Source organism: Pseudophryne corroboree, assembly GCF_028390025.1.
Source record: "Pseudophryne corroboree isolate aPseCor3 chromosome 3 unlocalized genomic scaffold, aPseCor3.hap2 SUPER_3_unloc_1, whole genome shotgun sequence".
NCBI classification, from domain to species: Eukaryota; Metazoa; Chordata; class Amphibia; order Anura; family Myobatrachidae; genus Pseudophryne; species Pseudophryne corroboree.
In genome coordinates, this window is record NW_026967493.1 from 7,267,440 (window position 1) to 7,287,615 (window position 20,176).

At 48.0% G+C, this 20,176-nt stretch overlaps 1 protein-coding gene and 1 pseudogene across 2 annotated transcripts; both read left to right on the forward strand.

Annotated features, from left to right (window-relative positions):
- Positions 1 to 1,063: 1,063 nt before the first annotated feature.
- Positions 1,064 to 10,488, forward strand: LOC134983165 (oocyte zinc finger protein XlCOF8.4-like). 2 transcript variants are annotated; one of them, XM_063948923.1, is made up of 9 exons: positions 1,064 to 1,246; positions 2,203 to 2,329; positions 4,077 to 4,342; positions 5,321 to 5,416; positions 7,790 to 7,978; positions 8,569 to 8,692; positions 8,810 to 8,907; positions 9,008 to 9,119; positions 9,955 to 10,488. In XM_063948923.1, the coding sequence occupies exons 4-9, from the start codon at positions 5,339 to 5,341 to the stop codon at positions 10,404 to 10,406; spliced, it is 1,053 nt and encodes a 350-aa protein (XP_063804993.1). In that variant the 5' UTR covers positions 1,064 to 1,246; positions 2,203 to 2,329; positions 4,077 to 4,342; positions 5,321 to 5,338; the 3' UTR covers positions 10,407 to 10,488. The 2 variants fall into 2 exon arrangements, with proteins under 2 accessions (XP_063804993.1, XP_063804994.1); XM_063948924.1 differs by having other exon boundaries at positions 9,958 to 10,488.
- Positions 10,420 to 20,176, forward strand: part of LOC134983102 (zinc finger protein 250-like) — a 51,398-nt pseudogene continuing 41,641 nt past the window's right edge.

The window sequence follows — 20,176 nt, forward strand, 5'->3', positions numbered from 1 at the left end:
AATGTGTAAAAAAGGGGACTTTGTCTGCCGTAATGTATAAAAAATAGGGGACGCTGTCTGCCGTAATGTGTAAAAAAGGGGGATGCTGTCTGCCGTAATGTGTAAAATGGGGACTCTGTCTGCCGTAATGTGTAAAAAAAGGGGACGCTGTCTGCCGTGATGTGTAAAAAAGGGGGACGCTGTCTGCCGTAATGTGTAAAAAAGGGGACGCTGTCTGCTGTAATGTGTAATAAGAGGACGCTGTCTGCCGTAATGTGTAAAAGGGGCTCTACCTGGTGTAGTGGCGCTACTGTGCGGCGTAATTTGAATAATGGTTGTGGTCACACCCCTTTCCCGTGAAGCCACACCCTTTTATTTTTTGCACGCGCATGCGGTTTGCGTTAAGGTGTGTGTGTGTGTGTGTGGGGGGGGGGGGGTGCCGATGCCGTTTCTTACACACAGCGCTAAAATGTCTAGTTACGGCACTGCCCTGTATGCTGTGTTTGTCTGTAGCATGTAGTAGGGGGTTATATATGCTATGCTGATGTGTGCGGCTTGTACTGTAATATGAGGTTATACATATGCTATGCATGTAATAATTGGAGGTTATACATGCTATGCTGATGTGTGTGGCATGTAATATGACACAGGTTCTCAAACTCGGTCCTCAGGACCCCACACAGTGCATGTTTTGCAGGTCTCCACGCAGAATCACAATTGAAATAATGAGCTCCACCTGTGGACCTTTTAAAATGTGTTACTGAGTAATTAATACACCTGTGCATGTTATATAATGCTATGCATGTAATAGGAGAGGACATGTAATAAGAAGTTATATATGCTATACATGTAATAAGGTTATACATGCTATGCACGTTTGTGGCATGTAATATAAGGTTATATAATGCTATGCATGTAATAGAAGAGGACATGTAATAGGAGGTTATATATGCTATGCATGTAATAAGAGGTTATATATGCTATGCATGAGTGTGACACGTAATATAAGGTTAATGCTGTAGAGTAGATGACTGTAACATGTAAATAGTCTGGAGCTTTAGAATGCTATCATTACACTAATCCCTGACGTCAGTCACAGGCAGCGACCTGTCCCCGGGCCACCCGCGGCTTCCGTTCTTCCTGTCTCTGCGTTCCACTGCATAATGTCTTCAACAAAATGACCGCCCGTGTAACCCTGTCCTCCGGGTGATAGAGGGAAGAAAGCACAGACAGAGGAGGCTGGTGGTGGGGAAAGTGACAGCATCAGGTAATGATATTTGTTAGTACTAGTACAGATGGAGTAGGCACTGCTTTACCCTCCCCTTGGCACAGGTGGAGCAGACTGTGGTAGACCATTACTGTTATACAGAGATGGAGCAGGCTCTGTAGTGACAGGGGTGCCGCAGACTTTGGTGCCTTGTTATTTTAATGCAGGTGGAGCAGTCTTGTCTTCCCTGTTAATCTAACACAGGTGGAGCAGACTGTAGTGCCCTGTTATTGTACAGGTGGAGTAGCATGCAGAGTCCTGTTATAATAATGCAGGAAATGCAGATGCTTTGCTCGCCACTGGGTTACTAAAGGGAGTAATTGGTGGCGTGGATAGTAGAAGAACTATCCCGCTGGCCTAGCTCCTCCCCTGGTATATTGGCTCCTCCCCCTGACATCAGAGGTCCTTTCTCCAACTTTGCTAGAATCAAGTTGGAAAAAGGAGCTCTGATGTCAGGGGGAGGAGCGAGGCCAGCAGGATAGTTCTTCTACTATCCACGTCACCAACTACTCCCTTTAGTAACCTGGTGACCAGCGGAGCGAGCCACCGAGCCCGAAGCATGGCGAGCGAAGCAAGCCTGCGAGGGTACGTTTCGGGTACTTTGTTTGAGCATGGCTCCTCCCCCTTGTGATGTGGCTCCTCCTCCTGGTGACATCAGAGGTCCCTTACTCAACTTGGTTTTAGAACTAACCGCCACGTAAGACCATAAACCAGCGAAATAACTAAATTTGTCATAAACTCATCAGCCCTACCCATTTGGTAGATGCTAGAATCAAGTCCTTTCTCCAACTTGATTCTGGCATCTACCCTTATGTGACTGGCATGTATTGTGCCCCAATCATGAGGGTGCTGAACATGTGAGTGAGGATCGGGGCTAAAAGATCCATTTGCTTTTTTTTTTGCTTTCTTCTTTTTTTCACATTTTGTTATAATTTTTTTTTAATTTTTAATTTTAGTTATGTATTGTGAATCCATACAGACCAGGAGAAGAGGGGACTTTTGAGGATTTAATGGCGTCCTTGACTTCCCTTGAGAAAGCCAAGTTGAGTAAGACCATTTGAAGAAGACCCAGGAAGCTTTCAGGTACACAGCAACCGATTATCAAATGACTGCGTATGCATTGTAAGCGCAGGCGCGAGCCTAAACAGCGACAGAATGGTGCGAAAATTTCAATCACTAGGGTTACACAAGGTGATTGACAGGAAGAAGACGTTTGTGGGTTGTAACTGGCCGTTTTTTGGGAGTGTCAGGAAAAACGCAGGCGTGCCCAAGCGTTTTCTGGGAGGCGGTGTGTGATGTCAGCTCCGGCCGCAAACAGCCTGATTCTATCGCACTGTAGGATTAAGTCCTGGGCTACGCACAGACTGGAAAAATCATTTGATGGTGAGTGAGTTGCGAACAGATTTGCAGCTGTCCGCTGTCTGGGGAAGTTTTTTCGTACGGTGTTCGCATGCATTTGCACACTTGCATGGGGGATTTTAATCTTTATGGGTGGCAACAATTTTTATTGCAGATTTGCAATGCAGAGATCAGGTCTAAATTAGGCCTAAATTGCGACTGAATTATTGAGAGAGGTAAACATGAAGCTGATCGGTTTGCCGTGCTTTGTGGGCTTCCCATGTGGGGTCACTGTCAACTCAACACTCACACATAACTAAGAAAGTTCCTAGATAAACTGACAGATTGGGCCTCGTTTGACCATGCAGTGCTGTGTAGCCACCATGGGTCCTGAGGGGTGTGGTTCGTTTTATCGACAGTGTCTAGGTCGACAATGTTTAGGTCGACCACTATAGGTCGACAGTAACTAGGTCGACATGGATGGAAGGTCGACAGGGTTTCTAGGTCGACATGTGCTAGGTCGACAGGTCTAAAGGTCGACATGAGGATTTATTTATTTTGTGTCATTTTCTTCGTAGAGTGACCAGGATCCCAAATTAGTGCACCGCGTCCCCTCGCATGGCTCGCTTCGCTCGCCATGCTTCGGGCATGGTGCCTTCGCTTCGCTCGGCACACTTTACTGTTCCAATCGTAGTCCACGTGGATCGTTAAGTATGAAAAAATCCCCCAAAAAAGAATAATTGAAAAACTCATGTCGACCTTTAGACCTGTCGACCTAGCACATGTCGACCTAGAAACCCTGTCGACCTTCCATCCATGTCGACCTAGTGACTGTCGACCTATAGTGGTCGACCTAAACATTGTCGACCTAGACACTGTCGATCTTCAGACCGGATCCCGTCCTGAGGGCAGTGTATTTTGGAAAACTCTAGGGCAGAGATTTTCAACCTTTTACAAATCGCGGCACACTGAACAAGATTTAAATATTGCCAAGGCACACTCCAATATAACAGTGATGCATGATGCAGTTGCGTGTCCTAGGATGTCATGTCGCAGCTTCTCCATAAGTAACGCCTGAGCCACATCTGAGAAAGCCAGAAGAGCGCAACACTGCCCGGGTCCAAAATTAAAACTGGTTCTGCAACCACTAAACCCAGCAGTATTGATCGTTCCAGGGCCTCAGTAGCGGCAAAACACTGACGGGCCTGGCTCTACTTCTATGGCGGCACACCTGGAGACTGCTCAGGGCACACTAGTGTGTCATGGCATAGTGGCTGAAAAACACTGCTCTAGGTTGTGATCCTTGCCTCCGAAACCATTGGGCCAAAAAAATCAAACATATGTGCAAATGAACTCTATCTTGCCAGAGAAGAGTCCTAGGAGGGAAACCAAATTCTTGGTGCTATATTTACCAAAACTTAAAGCGGCATAAATAGTAAATTAAAAAATAGGCGTGTTTTGCATTTAATATTATTGCTTTTTTAAATTATAGGGACAAACCCAATTGAAAAGCAAAAGAAAGCCCTTTCTTCGCATGTGTAGATTATGGACAGAAGCCGAAGATTTATCACAGTTGGATCGAACAACTTGTTAAAGGAGAATGCTAGTATTCTTCCTAGGCTTATGTGGGATGCGGTTACCATCCCAACGGTCGTGATACCGGCGCCGGAATAACGACCCCAGAATCCCGAAAGTGGACAGAACACCAACGCGGGAATCCCGACTGTCTTGATCCTGATCATCAACACAGCGGCCTGTGTAAGTACTACGCTGGGGGGTAAGGGGGATGGGAAGTTAGGTTTACGCAACCCCCGAGGGACTTAGGAGGGGGGGGGGGGTTTGGAGCCAACAGGGATGGGGAGATTTGGGATAGGCTGCGCGGGGAGAATGGGCTGGTAAGGTTTAGGCTGCGGGGAGGGGGGCTAAGTTCAGGCACCACCCGAAGCGGGGAAGGGGAGGTTAGGGTTAGACACCTAAAAGGGAGGGATACGGTACGCCAGGGGGAGTGTTAGACTCCTTAACAACCCATGTCGGTATTTCAACTGCCAGGATGCCGCTGGTGTATTTTTCCTCCCACAGACAAAATGGGGGCATAGGGAAACCCACAGGGTGACAAGATACACAAACGTGGCTGGAAGAAGAAGTCAAGGGTGGGCTTGGTAAAATCTGTAAAGACATTTGCAACTCATCAGAGTAGAGGGGGGAGGGCAGGTTTCTCGCTGTATTAAATATCCGCGCTGCCGGCTTTATGTTAGTAATGTGCGGTACGGCAGAAGGCAGATCTCTTTTAGAAGTCGGGACACCGGAGCAGAGGTAAGGGACTATACGCAGCAGTAATAGGCTGCAAAGTTCCTTCTTTCGCCAGCCCCAGGATGACATCGTTAGAACTGATGCACTATAATATGAAGTCACGTATACTGTATTTGAAACTCAGAAAATGGTCTTATGTCAAGTCTAGGGTATTCCAGTCACACGACAATACCTGTAAGATACCTACAATATAGTTTACAGAGTAGGTCAAGTAGTGCGCACACGTATCACATATCCAATAACTATTACTCCACGTAGAAAGTTAGTGAAATGCCATGTGCGGATGCCTAACAAATAAAAGCGTTGTGAAGTACAAAAGTAAGGTGGAAGTTAGAGTCCAATTATAGAAGAGAGGGTATTTATCTTTGTGTCCAGACTCATTTTGAAATCTTTTGGGCTTTAACTAATCTATATTGTTCTTTACAGATTTATTTTACTGTATCAATGAGGATGGATAACAGCCGGGGGACTGAGAAGATATTACATCTCACCCTAGACATAATCTACCTGCTGACTGGGGAGGTGAGGGTGTCTGGGAGTGTCACAGTAACATTACTCTTATCTCTATTACTAACACAGGGACCTGACTGGGGAGGTGAGGGAGTCTGGGAGTGTCACAGTAACATCACTCTTATCTCTATTACTAACACAGGGACCTGACTGGGGAGGTGAGGGAGTCTGGGAGTGTCACAGGGACATCACTCTTATCTCTATTACTAACACAGGGACCTGACTGGGGAGGTGAGGGAGTCTGGGAGTGTCACAGGGACACAACTCTTATCTCTATTACTAACACAGGGACCTGACTGGGGAGGTGAGGGAGTCTGGGAGTGTTACAGTAACATCACTCTTATCTCTATTTCTAACACAGGGACCTGACTGGGGAGGTGAGGGAGTCTGGGAGTGTCACAGTGACGTCACTTATATCTATTACTAACACAGGTACCTGACTGGGGAGGTGAGGGTGTCTGGGTGTGTGACAGTGACATTATGCTTATCTCTATAACTAACATAGGAACCTGACTGGGGAGGTGAGAGGGCCGGGGAGTGTCACAGTGACGTCACTCTTATCTCTATTACTAATACAAGGACCTGACTGGGGAGGTAAGCGAGTCTTGGAGTGTCACAGTGACGTCACTCTTATCTATATTACTAACACAGGGACCTGAATGGGGAGGTGAGGGAGCCTGTGAGTGTCACAGTGACGTCGCTCTGCTCTCTGTTACTAACATAGGGACCTGAGTGTGGCGGTGAGGGAGTCTGGGAGTGTCACAGTGACGTCGCTCTTATCTCTATTACTAACACAGGGTCCTGACTGGGGAGGTGAGGGAGTCTGGGGGTGTCACAGTGACGTTACTCTTATCTATATTACTAACATAGGGATCTGAGTGGGGAGGTGAGGGAGTCTGGGAGTTTCACAGTAACATCACTCTTATCTCTATTTCTAACACAGGGACCTGACTGGGGAGGTGAGGGAGTCTTGGAGTGTCACAGTGACATAACTCTTATCTCTATTACTAACACAGGGACCTGACTGGGGAGGTGAGGGAGTCTGGGAGTGTCACAGTGACGTCACTCATATGTATTACTAACACAGGGACCTAACTGGGGAGGTGAGGGTGTCTGGGTGTGTGACAGTGACATCATGCTTATCTCTATAACTAACATAGGAACCTGACTGGGGAGGTGAGGGGGCCGGGGAGTGTCACAGTGACGTCACTCTTGTCTCTATTACTAATACAGGGACCTGACTGGGAGGTGAGCGAGTCTTGGAGTGTCACAGTGACGTCACTCTTATCTATATTACTAACACAGGGACCTGAATGGGGAGGTGAGGGAGCCTGTGAGTGTCACAGTGACGTCGCTCTTCTCTCTGTTACTAACATAGGGACCTGAGTGTGGCGGTGAGGGAGTCTGGGAGTGTCACAGTGACGTCACTCTTATCTCTATTACTAACATAGGTACCTAACTGAGAAGGTGAGGGAGTCTGGGAGTGTCACAGTGATATCACTGTTATCTCTATAACTAACACAGGAACCTGACTGGGGAGGTCGGGGAGTGTCACAGTGACATCACTCTTATCTCTATTACTAACACAGGGACCTGACTGGGGAGGTGAGGGGGTCGGGGAGTGTCACAGTGACGTCACTCGTATATCTATTACTAACACAGGGACCTGACTGGGGAGGTGAGGGAGTCTGGAAGTGTCGCAGAGATATCACTCTTATCTCTATTACTAACACAGGGACCTAACTGGGTAGGTGAGGGAGTCTGAGAGTGTCACAGTGACGTCGCTCTTATCTCTGTTACTAACATAGGCACCTGACTGGGGAGGTGAGGGAGTCTGGAAGTTTCATAGTGACGTCACACTTGTGTCTATTACTAACACAGGAACCTAACTGGAGAGGTGAGGGTGTCTGGAAGTGTCACAGTGATATCACTCTTACCTCTATAACTAACACAGGGACCTGACAGGGGAGGTGAGGGAGTCTGGGAGTGTCACAGTGACGTCACTCATATCTATTACTAACACAGGTACCTGACTGGGGAGGTGAGGGTGTCGGGGGATGTCACAGTGATATCACTCTTATCTCTATTACTGACACAGGGACCTAACTGGGGAGGTGAGGGAGTCTGGAAGTGTCACAGTGATATCACTCTTATCTCTATTACTAACACAGGGACCTTACTGGGGAGATGAAGAAGTTTGATGATGACACAGAGACTTCACTGATATGTGTATTATTATTATTAATCACCTATAGAGTTGCTGGAGAAATTATGGATTCTGAGATAGTCACAGTGACCTTATTCATTTTGTTCATTACCTCCAGCACTAGTAGTTTAAGTTATATCTATATGTAGCACAATATATTAGTGTTTCTTGATACACAGGATTATATGGTAGTGAGGAAGACATCTGGTGAGTGTATGTCCCCAAGCATTCCCTGTATGTCAGGAGGACTGAGCAGGGCCCAGAGCCCCATCACGGTGCCTCCACCTCAATCACTGATACATGAGAGACACAATGAGCAGAAGATTCTGGAACTCACCAACAAGATCATTCAGCTGCTGATTGGAGAGGTGACTGCTGGGAATGGGACATTGGCCCTCATTCCGAGTTGTTCGCTCGGTAAAAATCTTCGCATCGCAGCGATTTTCCGCTTAATGCGCAATGTCCGCACTGCGACTGCGCCAAGTAAATTTGCTATGCACTTAGGAATTTTACTCACGGCTTTTTCATCGGTCTGGCGATCGTAATGTGATTGACAGGAAATGGGTGTTACTGGGCGGAAACTGGCCGTTTTATGGGCGTGTGGGAAAAAACGCTACCGTTTCCAGAAAAAACGCAGGAGTGGCCGGAGAAACGGAGGAGTGTCTGGGCGAACGCTGGGTGTGTTTGTGACGTCAAACAAGGAACGACAAGCACTGAACTGATCGCAGATGCCGAGTAAGTCTGAAGCTACTCAGAAACTGATACGAGGTGTGTAATCGCAATATTGCGAATACATCGTTCGCAATTTTAAGATGCTAAGATTCACTCCCAGTAGGCGGCGGCTTAGCGTGAGCAACTCTGCTAAAATCGCCTTGCGAGCGAACAACTCGGAATGACCTCCATTATACAGTAACACCAGGGGGTGTGTCTGAATGATGACTGTGTTTTTGTGTGTCAGGTTCCTATAAGGTGTGAGGATGTCACTGTCTATTTCTCCATGGAGGAGTGGGAGTATATAGAGGAACACAGGGGTCTGTACAAGGACGTGATGATGGAGAATCACCAGCCCCTTACATCACTGGGTAAGAGGAGACTGTCATGTAGTGTAATGGAGAGAGCAGCTATGGGGGCCACCTAGATACACATCACCTGATAATCACATATATACAATGTACTCAGTCACTGTGTGTCTCCTACAGATGGGACCAGTAACAGAGATACCCCAGAGAGATGTCCCCGTCCTCTTTATCCCCAGGTCCATACAGAGGAGAATCACAGTGTCCCACAGGAGGATCAGGTAGGTGGAACTACTGAGGATCTCGCCAAATACCAAAATGACTGTACACTATATACACTCAGATACGCTGATATTCTTTATTATTTTTCTGTTAATGAAGGAAGAAGACCTAATAGTTATCAAAGTTGAAGATATTAAAATCAAAGATGAGATATATGTGATGGGTGAACGGCAGCGCAAGGAGGAGGAAATCCCTACAGGTATAGGCACAGGTGAGTGATAATCACTAAGTACAGAGTCACATATTCTCCTTGTTCTGTTACTACAGCAATCTCTTATCCTACACCCTCCTCTGCCAGTACAGGCTAATGAGGACAAAGTATCTGCCCAGTGGGGGAGTCATGAGCCATCAGCCCCTATTATACTTCTGCTCTCCCCCTCACATCATGTCACTGTGTGTTACCAGCCCAGATGTCTGACCAGTCTCCTCCCCACACTGTCTGGTGTATCTCATACATCAGGAGCCATCAGCCCCTATTATACTCCTGCTCTCCTCCTTCACATCATGTCACTGTGTGTTACCAGCCCAGAGATCTGGCTAGTCTCCTCCCCACACTCTGTGGTGTATTTCATACATCAAGAGCCATCAGCCCCTATTATACTCCTGCTCTCCCCCTCACATCATGTCACTGTGTGTTACCAGCCCAGAGATCTGACCAGTCTCCTCCCCACACTTTCTGGTGTATCTCATACATCAGAAGCCATCTCTACCCCCTCATAGCTTCCTGCCTCTATACCCAGCGCAGCTCCCCTCATTTGCCCTGCAACTCTCCTTTACCCTATGCTACAGTCATCCTTCTGCCCCATACTACTACTCTTTTATACCCACTACAATTCTCTTGAGTGAAGCTCACTTTCTCTGCCCCTTACACCTCCCCTTCCCTGCCTTCCTTTGCCTTATGCTGCTTCAATTCTTTGTACCATGCAGCTTTTTTTCTTTGTGTGTCTCCTCTCCTCTGTGAAGCTGCTTCCCGTTGCCTGCTGCAGCTCCTCTTCTCTAAGCAGCTTCTCTTTGTCCAGTATAAATTGAATTCATTTTATTTCCAGCAGATGGGTGCAACCTCAGGAATACCTCGGAGGAACATCTCCTTTCATCTCCAGACTGTGAAATAGAGGATAACGTCATCACACAAGAATCTACAGGAGGAAACCTCATTACCCCAAATATACATCCAGTGCTGCATAGTGTACATCTATCATCTGATCCCTCTAATCATAAAGAGTGTCCCCCTGATACCTCAGATATTTTCACACATATTACAGCTCACGAAGGTGATCATCTATTTCTGTGTTTTGAATGTGGTTTATATTTTGCCGGAAATGACCGCCTTCTTGAGCATCAGAGAACTCACACAGGAGAGAGGCCATTTCTGTGTATAAAGTGTGGGAAATGTTTTACACAGAAAGAAAGCTTTGTCAGTCACCAGAGAACTCACATGGGTGAAAAGCCATTTCCATGTTCCATGTTCCTGCTTTACACAGAATTCACATCTTGTTAAACACCACAGATGTCACACAGGTGAGAAGGCGTTTCCATGTTCTGAGTGCGGGAAATGTTTTACGCAGAAATAACATCTTGTTAACCACCAGAGACTTCACACCGGCAACAATATATTTCCATGTTCCGAGTGCGGGAAATGTTTCACACTGAATTCACAGCTTGTTAATCACCAAAGGATTCACACGGGCGAGAAACCATTTTTATGCTCTGAGTGTGGGAAATGTTTTTCGCAGAAATCAGTTCTGGTCAATCACCAGAGAAGTCACACTGGAGAGAAGCCCTATCCCTGTGCCAAGTGTGGAAAGTGTTTCACACGTAAATCAAGTCTTTTTGAGCATCAGGGAATTCACACGGGCTTGAGGCCTTTTACATGTTCTCAGTGTGGGAACGGTTTCAAGCGCAAGTCGACACTTGTTAACCATCAGCGAATTCACACTGGTAAAAAGCCGTTCGCATGTTCTGATTGCGGGAAATGTTTTACGCGTAAAGCGAGTCTCTTTGAACATCACGGAACTCACACGGGTGAGAAGCCATTTGCATGCTCTCAGTGTGGGAAATGTTTTACACAGAAATCAAGTCTTTCTAAACACCAGAGACTCCACGCGGGAGAGAGCCCGTCTCCTTGAGGTGATAGTGAGGTGTGGAACAGGTTTACAGAGTAGCACTTTCTATTAATACTGTAAAAAACGCTAACTGTATTAATACACATGATAATATAAAACATAAATATGTGTACACTCAGCAAATGTCCTTCATTTAAGTAATTGAATATATTAAATTATTTAACCGGCCACGCAAAACGCCTAAATGTATGTCATCAACACTGGCGTATTTATAATAGGGTGCAGTGTATGCGGTGCACTCGGGCCCCTGACACCAGAGGGGCCCACACTGCACATGCTGTACACATTTCTTGTATACTTACCCCTCTTGAGTTTTTCGCGGTGGCGGCAGCAGCGCATGCGCAGTAGAGAAATCGCTGGGAGAATAGCGCGGCGGGCATTTTCCTGGAGATCTGCACATAAAAGTCTGAGCCCCTCTAGTGCCGGCAGAGTGCAGTGCGACTCGGACGCACGCGCTGACTGAAAACATTGGTTGCTTGCCTCCGACATTGCCACTGCATACTCCTCTGGCTCAGGTCCTGAGTTTGGGGAACATAGCACTGTGTCCTTATTCTGTTGTATGGTGACAACACTCTCCGCCATGATAAGGGGGGTAATTCTGAGTTGATCGCAGCAGGAACTTTGTTAGCACTTGGGCAAAACCACGTGCACTGCAGGGGAGGCAGATGTAACATGTGCAGAGAGAGTTAGATTTGGGTAGGGTGAGTTCAATCAGCAATCTAAATTGCAGTGTAAAAATAAAGCAGCCAGTATTTACCCTGCACAGAAACAAAATAACCCACCCAAATCTAACTCTTTCTGCACATGTTATATCTGCCTCCCCTGCAGTGCACATGGTTTTGCCCAACTGCTAACAAAAATCCTGCTGCGATCAACTTGGAATTACCCCCAATAAGCCCACATTGTTGTGATATGGGATGGAAACTAATATGTATTCCTGCCAATTTGCAGGAGATATAATACAGGCAACCGGAAAATGGTTACATTATGTTGGCCATTGTTCTGTAATTGTAGGTGCGAGACAGGTCATATAATGAGATCGGTAACCGGACTGAGTCCAATAACTGCTTGGTTGGGGATTCCTAGTAAAAATGGTGCTTGTTATCAGATTATTCACCTCATTGCAATCCCTGCTATGGAGGAAGAACCTGTTCCGCCTGCTCGTTTGACTTAATTCATAAAGTAATGGACATTAATGAAGATGAAGTTACATATGTCGTTCTTCAGCTGTGATCAGTATGTGTTCCTCTCTGCAACTGCTGCATACGAGCTTAGTTTGGGGCTTATTCTGAGTGATGCTGCGAACGCTTTAGCGCCATTTACGGCAGTCATGTCGGCTACGTTATGCTAATGCTAGTATCAGCCCTTCTTCTGGTGTACAAGTGTCCGTGTGACCGCGCAAGGGCTGGGACGCTCGTCTGCAGTCACAACCATCGGAAGCATCGGCTCCATGCTAGGTGCAGAATATCTCTCTGAGTATGGCTTCCAGTGTACGCGATTAAACGTCTCAGTTCATAACCACTCCTCCAACACACCCGCGTAACTCCCACACCAACACATTCCAGAATCCGTGAGTCTCAATGAGTCCTGTGACTGAGCTGCCCAGAAAGGTAAAAGACACCCACCAATGGATTCGCAAATTTGCGTATGCATTCGCATAATTGCAATGCATATGCAGAAACCGCAGACCATCGACCGCAATCGACAATACCAGTTGACCCCAGGATATACGCATCTGCAGTCGCAGTGGCGCCATGTTTTCGATTGCAGCTGACGTTTGATGCACGGTCCATGACACGCCTGTGTTTTTTCAATCACTCCCCGCAAACGCCATGTAACCTTCCATAAACGGAGGACACTTCCTGGTAATCGCTATGCGATCGCAGATTGCTGGCCCTGCAGTCACCTTACATTCGCATTTTGGGCCTTCGAACACGCACGATGCGGTCGTCCAATAATCGTCCCATTTACGATTTTGCTAAATTGCAACTGAAGCTGAGTAAGGCTGACACTGTGGGAGCCACGCGCTGTGTGCAGTAGCAAAACAATTACATAAACATTGCCATCGCGTCGGACTTATGGTGCCCATACACTTGTGCGATGCCCCACGACGCGACATCGCGGGGCATCGTACTGGCAGTTCAGGTGCGATGAAATCGCACCTGAACTGCCAAAGTGATTACCATGCGATCATGCAGTAGATCGCATGGTAATCACGTGATGGGCACGTCACCGCCGAGTGGGAGCGGCCTTAGGCCGCTCCCGGCGGGTGCCCATCGCACATCGCAGTGCGATATATAGCATGTGTTTTTTTAAAACACATGCAATCGCACTGCGATGCGATAAATATTAGGTGCAGCACATACTATCTTGAGACGTGAGATTCGACAGGCGTGCCCGCGCATCGCATCGAAAGGTACCTAAAATGTGCATACAATCCTTCGATTTCTATCACAGATGCGGTCGAAATCGAAGGTTAGCACCGATTATCTCACAAGTGTATGGGCACCATTAGAAGCATCACCTTCATGAGCGGAACATGTTTCGCAGACCGATAGACCGGAGCTACACGCGTAACAACCTATTCAGCATCATTTTAACAGTGAAAAATCTCTATCGTAGTGTACTCAAGAAAACAAAAAAATAACATCTAAGAAGTGCGCTCCTATAAGTGTATTCCATGTCAGGGTGACAAAAGAACCATCGGTCAGTGGCAACAGGGCATTCTCAAGCGGATTTCGCAACCCACCAACCGCCATCACTGTTTACACCTACCACTGACTACTGTCCATCTGTACCAGGTGTATTTCCGCCTCTGTCCAGGGATACATGCATTTACAATTGCATGAACACACCCTCACTGTACTTTGCTGACTTCGCTAATGGTGTAAGTGGTAAAGTGTCCTGAATCTGATTGAGCGCATTTGTGCACTGTGCTGAGCACGTGCAGAGCCATTTCACGCCATGGCTCTGATTCGGAGTCGATCGGATTTCTGCATACAGCGAAAGCACAGATGCAAATGTATTCATTATTGTGTATGTCTGTCCAATTGACCGAACTGAACTTTTTTCTGGATCTGTCCTTCCGTGAAATTGGGTGTTTCGGGGCGGCAACAATACGAGTGCATGGAACCACCCTTGCAGTAGCGGATCTTGCTACGGGCACACAGGATTTTTGCCCGGGGCGCCGCCTTCCGGAGAGAGCCGGTGCCTTACGGAGGGCGCCGCGCCATGGCAAGATCCGCTCCTGTTGGTCAGTGCCCCCCCCACCCCCGGTGCTGAGTGGCGCTGTTAAGGAAACTAGATGGGTAGATGCTACCCGTCTAGTTTCCCTTCGTGGAGAGGACCTTTGTTGTGCGGTGCGCGATGACGTCATCGCGCACCACACAGCATTGTGGGACTGGCACATAGACGCTAAGGGTCATAATTGACCTCTAGTGTCTATGCTGTGCTATCCCATAGATCCGAGGAGCGGCGCCGGCGGAAGTCAGCAGCGGAGGTCAGCAGCGGTCGGGAGTCAGGAGCGGGGATAGTAAGTATTAATTACTTAATTTATTATTTTGTATTTTTTTTGTAAGCGGCGCTACTCTACAGGGGGCACAAATCTACAGGGGGCACAACTCTACAGGGGGTGTAACTGACCACGCCCCTGTATGAAGCCACACCCTATTTTCACCCGGGGCACCACACGGGCTAGAACAGGCCCTGCACCATTGTGGGCGTGTATGAAAAGCTCCACGCGTAATAGAGGCCTGTTACTGACGGAACCCTCGTACCTGGCATCAGCTGATATTGGTTGTGGTGGCTGACGTACAATCTAAATGAGGCAGGTGTTTCTTCTAGCAGACGCATGGGCGCGCGCATTAGTCCATCAGATGCTCTCATGAGCAGAGATGGTATCCGGTCTCTAGGTTAACCCACTTAGGTCAACAATGTCTAGGTCGACCACTATTGGTCGACAGGCATTAAGTCAACAGGGAATCTCGGTCAACATGTTCTAGGTTGACGTGACAAAAGGTCGACATGAGTTTTTTACAATGTAAAAAAAAATTGGGGGGGACTTTTTCATATTTTACGATCCACGTGGACTAAAATTGGGAACGGTAATCTGCCCGAAGTTCGCTCGCCATGCCAGGGTACACAGTGCACTAATTGGGGTTCCCGGTCACTCCACAATGAAAAGGACACCCCCAAAAATAAAAAAACTCAAGTCGGCCTTTTGACCTGTTCACCTTGTCCATGTCGATTTAATGCATGTGTCGGCCTATTTCAGGTGTCGACCTAGTCACTGTCGACTAATAGTGGTCGACCAAGACACTGTTGCCCTAAGTGTGGTCGACCCTATATACCACACCCAGCAGAGATAGTAAATCAGGCCACCGCGGCTGGCAGCTACTACAGAGCACATCACTACTACATTCCGTACTCTGAATCAGGCCACCGCGGATGGCAGCTACTACAGAGCACATCACTACTACATTCTGTACTCTGAATCAGGCCACCGCGGATGGCAGCTACTACAGAGCACATCACTACTACATTCTGTACTCTGAATCACGCCACCGCGGCTGGCAGCTACTACAGAGCACATCACTACTACATTCCGTACTCTGAATCAGGCCACCGCGGATGGCAGCTACTACAGAGCACATCACTACTACATTCCGTACTCTGAATCAGGCCACCGCGGATGGCAGCTACTACAGAGCACATCACTACTGCATTCTGTACTCTGAATCACGCCACCGCGGCTGGCAGCTACTACAGAGCACATCACTACTACATTCCGTACTCTGAATCAGGCCACCGCGGATGGCAGCTACTACAGAGCACATCACTACTACATTCCGTACTCTGAATCAGGCCACCGCGGATGGCAGCTACTACAGAGCACATCACTACTGCATTCTGTACTCTGAATCAGGCCACCGCGGATGGCAGCTACTATAGAGCACATCACTACTACATTCTGTACTCTGAATCAGGCCACCGCGGATGGCAGCTACTACAGAGCACATCACTACTACATTCCGTACTCTGAATCAGGCCACCGCGGATGGCAGCTACTACAGAGCACATCACTACTACATTCTGTACTCTGAATCAGGCCACCGCGGATGGCAGCTACTACAGAGCACATCGCTACTACATTCCGTACTCTGAATCAGGCCACGGCGGATGGCAGCTACTACAGAGCACATCGCTACTACATTCCGTACTCTGAATCAGGCCACCGCGGATGGCAGCTACTACAGAGCACATCACTACTACATTCTGTACTCTGAATCAGGCCACCGCGGATGGCAGCTACTACAGAGCACATCGCTACTACATTCCGTACTCTGAATCAGGCCACGGCGGATGGCAGCTACTACAGAGCACATCACTACTACATTCTGTACTCTGAATCAGGCCACGGCGGATGGCAGCTACTACAGAGCACATCACTACTACATTCCGTACTCTGAATCAGGCCACCGCGGATGGCAGCTACTACAGAGCACATCACTACTACATTCTGTACTCTGAATCAGGCCACCGCGGATGGCAGCTACTACAGAGCACATCACTACTACATTCCGTACTCTGAATCAGGCCACCGCGGATGGCAGCTACTACAGAGCACATCACTACTACATTCCGTACTCTGAATCAGGCCACCACGGATGGCAGCTACTACAGAGCACATCACTACTACATTCCGTACTCTGAATCAGGCCACCACGGATGGCAGCTACTACAGAGCACATCACTACTACATTCTGTACTCTGAATCAGGCCACCGCGGATGGCAGCTACTACAGAGCACATCGCTACTACATTCCGTACTCTGAATCAGGCCACGGCGGATGGCAGCTACTACAGAGCACATCACTACTACATTCCGTACTCTGAATCAGGCCACCGCGGATGGCAGCTACTACAGAGCACATCACTACTACATTCTGTACTCTGAATCAGGCCACCGCGGATGGCAGCTACTACAGAGCACATCACTACTACATTCTGTACTCTGAATCAGGCCACCGCGGATGGCAGCTACTACAGAGCACATCACTACTACATTCTGTACTCTGAATCAGGCCACCGCGGATGGCAGCTACTACAGAGCACATCACTACTACATTCTGTACTCTGAATCAGGCCACCGCGGATGGCATCTACTACAGAGCACATCACTACTGCATTCCGTACTCTGAATCAGGCCACCGCGGATGGCAGCTACTACAGAGCACATCACTACTACATTCTGTACTCTGAATCAGGCCACCGCGGATGGCAGCTACTACAGAGCACATCACTACTACATTCTGTACTCTGAATCAGGCCACCGCGGATGGCATCTACTACAGAGCACATCACTACTGCATTCCGTACTCTGAATCAGGCCACCGCGGATGGCAGCTACTACAGAGCACATCACTACTACATTCCATACTCTGAATCAGGCCACCACGGATGGCAGCTACTACAGAGCACATCACTACTACATTCCGTACTCTGAATCAGGCCACCGCGGATGGCAGCTACTACAGAGCACATCACTACTACATTCCGTACTCTGAATCATGCCTCCGCGGATGGCAGCTACTACAGAGCACATCACTACTACATTGCGTACTTTGAATCAGGCCCCATTGGTTGTAAGTGGAGGCTGATTGATGCGACCAAATGATACATTTTCATCATAAGATTATTCTGCAATCTTTCGTTTAAAAAACAAAAAGAAACGGCGGGATGTAATGGAGTCGGAGGTGCGGAATGCCGGACGCTTTCTTAAAAGGGGCAATCACTTACAGGGCATGGTTTTCCCTTGTACGTGACTGCCCCTTTAAAAAAAAAAAGTCTAAAATCATCCGGCAACCCGCACGGCCGCCGATCTTGGACGCCATTTGATGCCGACGCATATCTCTTTTGGTCGTTCATTTTCCCCAGGTGAGATGATTTATTGTGTTATTAGCCATTACATATGAATCTGAGGAAGTTTTGGTTGTATTTTATGTTATGGGTGTTATATGGAGTTACCGAGCTGTGTATTTATTCGGCTTTCGTGTTCTGCAATGATTAAAAGGATGTGATTGAAATAAAAATGTGTCTCTCGTTTGATCACTTACAAATCTGGTGAGACCTGATCGCTGCGCTGAGAAAAACGCTAGCGAGTGAACAGATCTGAATTAGGCCCCATGTGCACTGCAGGTGGGGCTGATATAACACGGGCAGAGAGAGTTAGATTTGGGTGGGTTATTTTGTTTCTGTGCAGGGTAAATACTGGCTGCTTTATTTTTACACTCTCTGCATATGTTACATCTGCCCCACCTGCAGTGCACATGGTTTTGCCCAACTGCTAACAAATTTGCTGCTGCAATCAACTCTGAATTACCCCCATAGTGTAGTATCAGTGGTCAAGTAACGTCTAGGAACCTAGCCCTGAATGTATTTAGCCTTAAAATGTGATAAAGTAGAGACTGATAAAGAGTGATAAATGATCAGCCAATCAAGCTGTGGGGGGATGTGTGGGGTCGACAGTTAGGGTTAGGATATGGGGGTGGGGGACATTTAGAGTTAGGCTGTGGGAGGGGACAGTTAGGGTTAGGATGCGGGGGTGGTTAGGATTAGGCTACGGAGGTGGGGGACAGTTAGGGTTAGGCTGTGGGAGGGGACAGTTAGGGTTAGGATGCAGGGGTGGTTAGGATTAGGCTACGGAGGTGGGGGACAGTTAGGGTTAGGATGCGGGGGTGGTTAGGATTAGGCTACGGAGGTGGGGGACAGTTAGGGTTAGGCTGTGGGAGGGGACAGTTAGGGTTAGGATGCGGGGGTGGTTAGGATTAGGCTACGGAGGTGGGGGACAGTTAGGGTTAGGCTGTGGGAGGGGACAGTTAGGGTTAGGATGCGGGGGTGGTTAGGATTAGGCTACGGAGGTGGGGGACAGTTAGGGTTAGGCTGTGGGAGGGGACAGTTAGGGTTAGGCTGTGGGAGGGGACAGTTAGGGTTAGGCTGTGGGAGGGGACAGTTAGGGTTAGGGTGCGGGGGTGGTTAGGATTAGGCTACGGAGGTGGGGGACAGTTAGCGTTAGGCTGTGGGAGGGGACAGTTAGGGTTAGGCTGTGGGAGGGGACAGTTAGCGTTAGGGTGCGGGGGTGGTTAGGATTAGGCTACGGAGGTGGGGGACAGTTAGCGTTAGGCTGTGGAAGGGGACGGTTGGGGTTAGGCTGCGGGAGGATTAAAATACTCACCGGAATCCCTCTGCATTCTGAGTGTCGGGATTCTGAGCACCGTATTTCGATTCCATCCCCTTTTTGCCCCTTACCATCTCACCACACTGTGGGCCCGTTTCTGAGTCACAGGCGGAGCCAACATGCGCACAGTTTTCCAGTGTTCTACGTACTGCACATTTGTCCGGATTGTTATTGTGCGGAGACGCAGTACGCATTTAGACGCTTTTAGTGGGCATTCCTGGGAGTAACGGGAGGTGCTAGGCAGACATGGGCGTGTCATGGGCGTGGCAGTGGCTGCGTTTAAAGACACAGTACGCCATACTCAGGCGGTAAAACTTAATTGAACGTGGCGCTGGTGGAAGGCTTGATAGTGTGTCCAACGTTGGCATCTAAAGAGGCACCATAGACTTCCACAGATGTGAGACGCTGCTAGTTAGGGGGTGTCCCAGTTTAGAAGAAAAAAGCCGTCTCTGCATGAGTCTTGAATGTAATAAATACAAGAACCATCATAATGTGTCACAACTGAGGGCCTGAGCTGACGGGAGGCAGCCTCAGTTGTAGGGGCTGAGATGTACCGGAACCTGGGAGGTTGTATCAGACCCCTGGACATGTAAGTAACATGAATAATAACTGCCCGAAGGCGTGACCACGACAACTTGGATAAAAGTCAATGATGTTTATTATGACAACTCCGCAACACAGCAGCAGTAAAAGAAAACGAAAAAGTCAGCAAAGAATAAATACAGTTCCTGGGTACTACAGGATGGCAGGAGCCACAGGGCACTGGTAGTGTGAGATAGTTCTTATGATCTTCTAGATGGAAAGTCCTTACCAGGCCCGACTGTAGCAATGGAGATAACCCAGGATTGTGCCAGCTGGTGTTCCAGGAAAAGCTGGGTTGCTGAAGATAAAACAGCTGCTGTGGATACT